General features: G+C 48.6%; 1 protein-coding gene across 1 annotated transcript; it reads right to left on the bottom strand.

The window, feature by feature from the left end:
• Positions 1–5623: 5623 nt before the first annotated feature.
• LOC136458548 (protein RADIALIS-like 3) lies at positions 5624–7571 on the bottom strand. The gene is made up of 2 exons (XM_066458495.1): positions 7221–7571; positions 5624–6034 (listed from the first exon to the last, which is right to left on the bottom strand). Exons 1-2 carry the CDS (start codon positions 7474–7476, stop codon positions 6030–6032), a joined length of 261 nt encoding a protein of 86 aa, XP_066314592.1. The 5' UTR covers positions 7477–7571; the 3' UTR covers positions 5624–6029.
• Positions 7572–11365: the final 3794 nt, after the last annotated feature.

Below are 11365 nucleotides of genomic sequence, written 5' to 3'. Positions count from 1 at the left end.
ACGACAATTTGACGTAGGGCTCCTCTGGCTTGGTCCAGGGCCTCTAGCATGGTCAAAATTCTGATGTCAAGACCCTCCCACTCCATGCTCTCAGAATGATCATCGAGCGAGAACAGAGTTGACGTCAGGTCCTGGGCGGCCATCCACTGAAGCGGCGGCTCCCCCCGCGCGGGGGAGCGGCTTCCCCCCGATAAAGGGGCCAGGGGCGGCTCCCTCCTGACCCTGTGCGGCACCACCGCCACACTCAAGGACCCTCCAGCTAGACCCTCCTCCATCTGGGTCGCTTCAAGCGCCACAGGCAGATCCACCTGGGCCCCTAGTGGTGCGGATTACACTACGCCCTCGAGCGTCACCACAACCGCGCCCGGCTGATCCTAGCTTGGCGCGGTCACGACCACCTCCACCGGTGGTATGTGGCCCTCTACCGGCTCTACCACGTCCGCCATGGAGGAAGCTGCCTGCTCAGTAACCTCCGTGGGCGTGGGAGCCACCATGGACACCGTCAGGTCGGCCAATGCGACCCTGATGTCGGCATCACTCCCGCCTGAAGCAGGGGTGACGCCAGGCGATGCCATCTGTCCCACTTGAATGGTGAGACTCTTCTTCGGCACTAGCCCCAGGGGGTGACCCGTCCGCAAGAACCTGCACAAAGGTATTAATCATTAGACCAAAATAGAAATAGAAAAAGGATGAAAACAGGGGAATCAGCAGCTCACGTTGACGTCCTCAGCCGGCGGAAGCATTTTGAGGACGGATCCCCAGATCCCTACCCCGACTCATCTGGGCGGGACCGTTTCAAGCCTACCCCCTGCTCTGGGGCAGGGAGGCTTACCTCATGGGGCGTGGCTCCAGACTCGCTCCCCTCCATCGTCTCATGGGGCGCGGCACTAGAGCCACTCCCCTCCCCCGTCGCTTTGGGGTCGGCAGCGGTAGGCCCGCTTTCCTCCACCCACCGGTCCTCGGCCAGCACGCCGTGCGAAGTGGTGGACTCGCCGGCCTCCACCGACCTCATCGATTCACTTCCCTCCGCATGGAAAGGGAAGGGTCCCTGCACGGATGGGTGGCCACTTGTCAGCGTGTCCTCGTCCTCCAGGACATCCCAATCCACGCCGACGGCTACCTCATTGTCATCATCATCGTCTCTGTCTTCATCCTCACTGCTCACATCCTCTTCCCGATCCCGTGCCTCCTGCTTTAGTCACTTTGCCTTCTTCATCTGCTCTCTTGCTTTCTTGTCCTGCTCAGCCGTGAGTCAATTTGCCACCGCCATGGCCTTGTCCTTGGGCAGTAGAACCGGACTATCCTTGAAGACTAGCCCCCTCGGCTGGTTCCAATGCCACAAAGGCAAGTATCAAAAAATGGAGATTCAAAAAAAAAGAAAAATAGCACAAGAGAAGAAGGCTTACGAATTCAAAGAACCTAGGCTCTGGCCACATTGGGGGATGTCCGGGCACCGGATACACGATGTCAAGGACCCTGCCGGTGGAATCCTTCATCGGCTCCGTCGCCTCCTTGATGCGCTGCGCCACTTCCGAGTAAGGGAGCGCCTCGTCAACGAGCACCGTCCCTTCGAACGACATCCCGGGCATCATCCGATGTAGGGGAAGCACGCGCGCCATCAGTGGCGCCACCCTCCTCGCATGGTAGGCGCCGATAATCCCCATCCCCTTTACACCCCGATCCTTCAGGGCTTGGAGGGCAGAAAGAAGGTCGGAGATGTGTTTCTTGTCTTTGGACTGGACGCCCTAGCTCCACGACTCCAGAGCATCCACAATAAGGCGTCCAGTGTACCTCGGTAGGGTGGCACTCACATCATCCCTAACATAAAACCACTGCAAATGCCATCCCTTGTTGGATGTCGCCAGACGCATGTATGGGTAACCCCTCGACAGGGTATGGCGCAGATGAATGCTGGCACATCCCATCAGCGCGTTCATATCTTTTCCCCCAATCTTCCTCTTCGATAAACTAATGTTAAAGAAATACCGCCACAGATCAAAATGGGGATCGATCCCTAGGAAACCCTCGCACAGGGCAACAAACGCTGCCATGTGTTGAATCCCATTGGGAGTTAGATGCTGCAGCTCCACCTCGTAATAATCTAGCAGACCCCGAAGGAATCTATGCGCGGGTACTGCGAATCCCCGCTCATGAAAGATGGCGAAAGAGACAACATACCCTTTGGGCGGCACCGGCTCACCCTCGTCGCCAGGTAGCAGCCACTCCTAGACAGCGGACAGTGGGCGGAGAAGGCCATGGTGGATGAGGCCCTCCAAACGACGTGAGGTGATGCTAGATCTGCCCCACAGCTCCATTAAAGCAATAGGGAAGGAGGGCAGGCGCGAGCTTGATGATGGCTGCAACATGAGCGTAAGCCGGTCGATGGTGGCGGTACGGGCACAGGAGGCTGGGCGATTGGCGGCGAATGTTTCAGAACGCAAAGGCAGGGGAGCGAAATACGGAACCTTGGGGGCGAACCCCATGGTTTTATAGGGGGCAACGGACGCGAGAAGGGCAACCATCCGCCTCGATCTCTGGGCCTGCCACGCGCACCACCACGTCACGTCGCAGGACACGCGCTCGCAGTCCCTATCCTCTCACCCCAAAAAATCATGGTGGACGGTTCACCTTCCCCAGGCGAATCCGGACTCTCTACCCACCTGGGAAACGCAAGCCATGAAGGCCCCTTTTTTCTCTTTGGCCCACCTAGGGCCCCGAAGCTCAGCGGCCAGCCCAACTGAAGAAGGATCCACGAACGATCTGAAATCAAGGGCACAAACACCAATTAGGTCAGCTCTGAATGAGTTCCCCGCGAACGGGAAGCCACGACCCTCTCGAAAAAACATCCAGTTGACGAAAAACTAAATCCTTCAGCCTTACCCGCGAAGGGACCAATACAACCCCCCGGGCGACTCTACTCGAATCACCCGGGGGCTCGGGGGCTACACCCATCGGGTGCGCTCGCGCGCACCCTCTGGCAAAGTAACTTTGATGAAGTCAAAAAAACACCCTCCAGGCGGTTCTACTCGAATCACCTAGAGGCTTGGGGGCTACTGTCGGGGATCTAATACTGGGATACCCCAGAAGGTGGAACCAATAGCCACCGAACGTTAAAAACTTCAGGATGCATGAGAGCACCGTTTCATCCCTTGTTCGAATAACAGGGGTTTGGTTCCGCCTCGCCCGACGCCTTTTGAGATAGCTCTGCCTCGCCCGAGGGCTCAGGGTTAATCTCCGTCTCGCCCAACGCCTTTGGGGCGGGCTCGGTCTCGCCCGAGGGCTGAGGGCTAGTCTTCGTCTCGCTCGACGCCTTTAGGGCAGGCTCGGTCTTGCCCGAGGGCCGAGGGATAGACTCCGACTCGCTCGACCCCGAAGGGCAGGGTCGGTCTCGCCCAAGAGATAGGGATTGGTCTCCGTTTCGCCCGGCGGTAAGGAACGAGCCTCACCCTGCTCCATATCTAAGGACTGGATTCACCTTACCTGATAGCTTCTCCTCATTCCCTCAAGATGATAGGGACAGGGCAAGACAAGACGTTCGGGTCAACCATGGCTCCAAGAACCATACCCTATGCCCTGGTAGGAAAAGTACTGCCAGGGGATGATGGGACAGGTGCTTTAGACCCTTCCGGGTGCCATAGAACCCAAAAGGTTGTGCAGGTGCGTGCTTCTTGCCCTGTAGGGTTGTAGGCGCCGCCTTCAGGCCTGGGACATGGAACCCGACGAAGATATACGACAACTGCTATGCTCCAGAAAAGGACTTAATATCTCCACGCACGATGGACATTCTGTCACCACGCTATGGACCCGAGGGAGCGGCACCCGCTTCCCGACCCCTTAGGTTCGCCAAGTCAGAAGGCCTTGACCACGGCGTCGCTTCGGACCCTGACCCCTCGTCCCTCCGACGAAGACTCACAGGAACCAGAAGGCATGCGGAGCAAGGCTGGGAGAGGCCAATAAGTCAAAACCACTGTACTACAGCCCACACCCTGCGTAGGGCAGCATTCTGTAATCAACCTAACATTCTACAGAGACATCAACAGTATTATAGGCGCTTATGTTCCTTCATACTCATCAGAATGAAGAAGAAAGCCAGGTAGAGGTGAGCCACAAGACTAAGTAGAGTATACATCCTAAACCCTCGCCCTTGTAAAAGCCACCCCCTTCCTCTATAAAAGGGGATGCGCTTCCTCCATCAAAGGAACGGACTTTGAACCGAACAGGAAGACACACATACACACAATCAAGTTGCTACGAAGCGCTTGACCTCCTTTCAACCCTTCCATCAGAGACTTGGACCAGTCCCTCTCTCGATCGTTTGTACTCCTTACTATAGACCGTTCCCGGTGCTAATAACACGAGCAGCAACAAACTGGACGTAGGGACATTTGGCCCGAACCAGTATAAATCTTGTGTCCTTTAGCACACCATCCGAGCCTAACGCGCATTACTATAAATTTACTTGCCGGTGCTCGTACGAAACACCGACACTATCTATCTACATATCTATCTCACTAGATCACTAACTAAATCAACTACCTGAGTCATCACATTAATTAGTAAATAACAAATGCCAAAACTACTACACTACAATCAAAGCTAACTAAGTATGTATATTGCATATTCACAATTTTTACCTGTCCGGCGATGGAGTCACGGACGTAGATAGAGTCGCAGCGGACGCCGAGATCGATGGCCCTAGGACAGAGTCGCAGCAGACGTCGGGCGTGGGTGAGGCCGACGAGCCGGGCCGGCGGTGGCACGGGTGGGCACTGTTGGGGCCGAGGCAGGTGGTGGCGTGCGGCGGGCACGGCCAGCATGGCGGGCGAGGCCAGGCGCGGGCGGCACGGCACGACGGGCACGGCGGGCACAACGCGGGCGCGACGCGGGCACGACGGGCGCTGGCGGCACGACGCAGGCGTGGCGCGGGCGCGGTGGCCGCCGCTGGCGCGGGCGAGGGCGCGGGCGCGAGTGGTGGTGGCGGTATGCCAGTTCGTGGCGCACGCGCGCGCGCGCGCGAGAGAGAGAGAGAGAGAGAAAGAGAGAAAGAAAGGGAGGGCCCATACGTAAGATAGGCTTCGCGCCAATAACCACGGCGTCAAGCTCGGCGCCAAGATTTACGACGCCAAGCGTGGCGCCAAGATCTATGGCGCTGAGCTCGGCGTCAAGATCTACGGCGTCGAGCTGCCTGCCAAGTCGCCGTCACGTCTGCATCGAGCCCAAGACCTCGGCGCCAGCAACGATGTCGCCGAGCTAAGGGTACAGATTTTGAAATCATAACTCCAGGGCCATATTTGTGAAAATTAAAAAAAACGTCTAAAAAATAAAAAATTCGGTGTGAACTTCCTGTGCAAAGATTGGGAGGATGCTTGGGAACACAGTTTTTTTAGGGAACATAGTTTTTTTTAGTTGTGCGATAGTCTGTTCTAGTTTAGGTTCCTTTCTAGAATAAAAACGTACACGATTCTTTCGTCCGGTTGCTGCAATAGGCGAGGTTGTGTGATGGCAATGGCACTTTGGGCCCCACATCGTTGGCGCGCTACGCCAGACTGCCAGAGTCACTATATATTCGAAACAGTACCAGAATGGGAATGTTCGAAACTGCGTATATATGGCATTTCTGGAGTGTGCAAATGCTGAGATTCATGGAAAGAATTCCTTAGTTGATCCACAGTATTTCGATAGAATTACATGATCAGCACTTAAATATATGAAGCATTCGTATCACTCCATATAGATCATATTGAAAGCTAACTACTTGGTACACAAGATCAAAGACCAGCAGGCTGCAATATTAATCTAGCTTGGATTCTTGGTATAACTCTGTCATTTTCCATTCAGCATACACGTGCATGATTTATAGATCTTCTTCAAAGAGCAGAGAGCACAGCTAGCCACTGTTTAACTCTTTCCTTCATTTTTTTTTGACGCAAAAGACTGGGGGGGGGGGGGGATCTCCACAGTAGAGATTTTAATTATATTATAAATCCACCAGAGAACTCTTTCCTTCGTTGACGCTTCATTCAGATATTTCAACCTACAACCAAGTTATAGGGCGCATGAGAATTATTTCGATTATTGAACCTTGCATATATACATAATCTCATTATGTCTTCATCAGTACATAAAAAGCAGACCTTCATAAATGCATAGCTTTTTATTTTTCATGAATACATTAATTATATTCATATTTTTTCGAGGGAACTTTATGCATATTTTGCGTCGTCTCTTTATTGAACAACGTACCGAATCTAGTACTGAACGCGACTGAATCTAGTACGAGCATGATGAATGGTGATAACATTGTATATTCTGTGAAGTACTATACTAAATAAACCACGAATAAATGTGTCTGTCGAGGCAGATCTACTTACGCGTAATTATCATGTAGGAGTATCTACTTACCCAGCATGCAAGCCCAACGGCAGCAGTATTTACTTAAGCATGAATTCCAAAGCATTCCGCCTCGTTCCTGCTACTCACGCCCAAAATAGCTGCCTAGATGAAAAATGAGGATACGCCTAAGCCCGTGTTTAGTTCCAAATTTTTTTCCCAAAAAGTGTTATAGTATCCATCACATCGAATCTTGCGATACGTGCATGAAGTATTAAATGTAGACGAAAAAAAAACTAATTGCACAGTTTGGTTAGAAATTGCGAGATGAACGTTTTGAGCCTAATTAGTCCATGATTGAACACTAATTGCCAAATAAAAACGAAAGTGCTACCGTAACCCAAATTCCAAAATTCAGCCAACTAAACACGCGCTAAGAAAGCTGCCCGGAGGGAGCAGCTAGCTAGTCAATTAGCAGCCAAAACCAAAGTTGCCAACTTGACATGTCGTACCAATCTACCATGCATCGGAATTAACAGCATGGACGGTTATCTAAACAGTATTAAACATTATCGCAGCAACGCCAGTGGCATGCATCATGACACAATGCAGTCTTTTAAGCAGGCATAACGCGATTTAACTATGACTAATCTCTTGGTACTTCGCCGTTTCAAGCATGCACACACGAACTATCTGTCCTGTCCAAGGATCAGATCTCATGTGGGTAGTGGCACAGCAGCTGCTACTGCTCTGCGTCCATCAACTTGACGTCATGAATGATTAATTTTATTATGCCATGTTGCATGCTCCAAAACTAAGAGTAATTAATAGCCGAATAATCAAGGGCGAGAAATTAACGGGAGGACGACAGGCAGTGTTTAAGTTTTCACCTCGATGCAGCGTCGATGGCGGCGGGGCGGCGGCGTACCAGTGGAACGGCACTCCGCCGGACTCGATCCGCGCGACGTCCACGACGAGCTGCTGGTAGTGGCGGCGCACCTCCTCCACGGACGTGCCGCCGCCCATGTAGCGCGCCACGTTGTGCCACCGGTCCGGGGTGTCCGCGTCGTACACCGCCAGGGCGCGCTCGAACAGCTTGTGCTGCGGCTTCGTCCACTCAGACGACGACGACGAGTTGGACGACATGGCGCTGCTGTTTGCGTTTGGAACGGACGGTCAGGGGGTACCGTACGTCCTGGTCTTCCGTCAAGAAGTGATGTAACCGGCGCAAGAAAAGGAAGTGTTTGAAATGGTTTGCGGTGGGAGCACCACCGAGCCGCGAGGGTTCAATTTATAGGATCCGTGCCTCCGTGGAGCTGGGTTTAGGAAGGCCAGGTGGCATGCTTCAGTCTCCAACTGGCAAAGGAACCAGAGGATGGTCAGGGTGGCCTGCTGACCCTTTGACGTATACGTAGGAAAAAAAAGGAGTATATGTCACTTTGACCCGTCGCGCGTCTTTGTATTTTTGTATGTACTAGCGAACGTGCCCGTGAGTTGCAACGGGATCCAATACGTACTCTAGCATGATAAAAATTGGAATATACTCTAGCAAATAGCCACGGAAAAAATCAGAACATATTCAGAGCCAAGTAAAAAAGCGTAGAACCTACACGTACTTGGAGCTAGTAAAAACGGACAAACCAAAAAAGGTGAAAAAGAATAGAAAAGAAATGAAACAAAGAAAATCTACCCTTCTTTCACTTTATTAGATTTCTATTCTTATATTTATGCATTTGGATTAAGATTCCTATTCCGGTTACTCGGAGTCGGAGAGATATAATTGGACTAAGATTCCTACCTATCCATATTATTATATTTTTTCTACTTGGATTAAGATTCCTATTCACCTGAAATCGGAGAGATCTAATTAGATTAGGATTCCTAGCTAGTTATATAAAGAGAAGGACTATAGGTGCTTTTCCACATTCAAAAAGTTAGTTAAGAGGTGGCCAGATCAAAAAATAGGTGAAGAGAAATTTCGCCTCTTTAATATTAGGCATAGATACGTTGTCTTAACTACAAGTCATAACTATTGTTTTGACCGTTGTCGACTTCTTGTATCCAGCGTAGAAGTACCCCCTCTATTTTAAAAAATACCATATAATAAAGCAAATTAAAAATACTAAAACATTATAAACTTCAGCCACAAGTTAGTCGAAAATATATGCATGTTGAGTGCAAAAATAGATCCATAATTTTGTTTTTCAATAAATAAAATACAAATAATTGTGAATTGAGTATAGATCATCCATTGGTTAGGTCTAAGTTATTGACTTGTGCTCGATTTTTTTTGAACTTATTGTGTAATTTAAAGGTATTGTCCTTTCAATGGTACGTGATACATCTATGCTCTACTCACCAAAAAAACATGTCCTCAAATATATCACTTTGGCTGTCATTTATATCTTTGTAACGTGATATCCGTATATAGTGTCATAAATGTTCTTTTGACTGGAGGTTTAACAACCTAATTGTCAGAGGTAGTTTAGGTAATTTAAGAGCACACACATAGTTGCAATAAAATTCAAGAAAGCCTCTTCTCAATCCTAAAGCAATATTTCAGGTATGGATGAAGTAAACTGGCTAGCTAGATTCTTTATATGTGGTGGAACCAAGGTTGTTAAAGTCTTGTATTAGATGATAACTCGAATGATGGGATCACCAATTGTAGAATTATAACTACTATAATTGTAAAATTATAGATTCTACTTAGCAAATTGTCAAATCAACCCAATAGACTAGGATCACAAAGTCATAAAATAGCACCATAGAATCGAGATTTTAACAACTATGGGTGGAACCAGTACAACTGTATACTTATGGGATATTCGTCATATAAAGTCATATGCCACCTCATCAACACAGATGCATGTATTTTTTAGCTAATATTTTTTTTTCAGGTGTAGCTGATGTATACTAGACAGAGCATTGGGGGCAACCTCCCATTTGAACGAAACTTCTAGTATATGTCCAGCGATGAGCAATAACCTTTACATTTCTTAAGCTATAATTCCAATTTTTTGTATCATGTCATTTTTCTCTAAAGCTGCCATGTCATATATATGAGTACACAGATGATACTATTCTTTCGATCTTCTTAGGATACCATATAGCTAATTATTGTATGTGTTGTGCCTATGACACTACTAGAGAACAGACTTTAGAACGATGTCCTAATTTGGCATTAGCCTCGGCATTTTTTGCCCCCGGGACTAAAGGACCCTTTAGTTCCGGTTGGTAATACGAACCGGGACTAAAGGTCCCTGCCCAACGGTCGTCCGCGGGGCAGGGGCCTTTAGTCCCGGCTGATATTACCAACCGGGACTAAAGGTGGTAATACTAGCCGGGGCTAAAGCTTTTAGTCCCGGTTTGGGTGATGCCCCGGGAATAAAGATTAATCTTTAGTCCCGGTTTGGACCCCTAACCGGGACTAATAATCCCAGCCTATAATTCAGCTCATTTCTTCCTCCCCGAGCCCGAGCCATTCCATTCAAACTCACTGCCTCTGTTTTTCAGCTTGCTGTTGTTCTTGCTCTCTCCCCCTCCATTGGTGTTGCTCTTCGATTTTAGAGGTAACAAACTTAATCCTCTTATGTTTTATCAGTAGCTTATCTCATTTTACGATGTAGATGCATGTGTAACTTTATATGTTGGACTTTATTATGATTTTATATGTAAACTTAGAAAATTGTAGAAAATCCGTACTAGTTGAACTTGCGGACCGTGTTCAAGTCGGCGAGCATGTTCTCTGCCGAGCGGTAACGGACGTCAAGGAGGAGCTTTGATTCTACGAGGGAGAGCGGCAACGGTCGTGGAAGACCGTGTTCCCTTTCTCGTAGAATCGGAGCTCTTCCTTGGCCTAGTACGGTGCCGTCCGGTGGAGAAATGCTCGCCGAGTTGATCACGTAAGCAAGGTCAACTAGTACGGATGGTTATTTATTGAAACATGTTTTTGAGCTATAATTTGATGGATATTTGATAACTTCAGACCTACAAATGTCATCTACAAATGTTACTATCATCGGCAACCTAAACGTCCGCGAGGTCGCCGATATCGAGCAGGTCACTTAGAATTATTTTTTCCATGAAATGAACTACTTAGAAATCATGCCTTTTTTTAGAATTAAATTTTCCATGAAATGAAAAACTTAGTAAATAGTTAGAAAATTATAGAAAATCCGTACTAGTTGAACTTGCGGACCGTGTTTAGCTCGGCCAACATGTTCTCTGCCGAGCGGTAACGGACGTCAAGGAGGAACTTTGATGCTACGAGGGAGAGCTGCAACGGTCGTGGAAGACCGTGTTCCCTTTCTCGTAGAATCGGAGCTCTTCCTTGGCCAAGTACGGTGCCGTCCGGTGGAGAAATGCTGGCCGAGATGATCACGTAAGCAAGGTCAACTAGTATGGGTGGTTATTTATTGAAACATGTGAAATCCGTACTAGTTTTGTTTAAATATATCATTTTAGAAAATATGAAATTTACACTAGTTTGCAAAAATAAGTATAGAAAGTAGATGACAACTGGTACCGGATCATCGGCCTCTTGTTCGGTTGCGAAACGACTGAGACCAGAACTCCCTCTCATTATCTGCGGCAAGTGTAAGCAGAAGATTGTGATGGAGTACCGAGTCAAGAGACAGGGACCCAACAAGGGCCGTGTTTTCTACAAGTGCCCGGATCGCGATGTGAGTTTCTTACGCATTTTATCTTTATGGCTAATTGACCTGCTTTTCTTGAATATTTTTGACTAAATATTTTTTGGCTTTAATTACAGTGGGAGGGCAATGGATGCGATGGTTGGTACTGGGAGGAAGATTATGCTACATACGTGCAGAATTTGGGTGCGCTTGAGGTAGCGGCTGCTGTTGATGAGGCAGTGAGCCAGCAGAAGAAGCTTATTGATATTCAACAGAAGAATGATTTGTCTGTTTTAGTTGCGTACGATCATGAAATAATTATGTTATTGAAGTGCATTGTAGTTTTAGTTTGTTTAGTGATAGTTGGGATTGCTTACGTTGTAGCCAGACTTAGTTAA

Source organism: Miscanthus floridulus, chromosome 6 (assembly GCF_019320115.1).
Source record: "Miscanthus floridulus cultivar M001 chromosome 6, ASM1932011v1, whole genome shotgun sequence".
NCBI classification, from domain to species: domain Eukaryota; kingdom Viridiplantae; phylum Streptophyta; class Magnoliopsida; order Poales; family Poaceae; genus Miscanthus; species Miscanthus floridulus.
The sequence above is the reverse complement of the archived record's forward strand: the minus strand, read 5'-3'. Positions and strand labels throughout refer to the sequence as shown.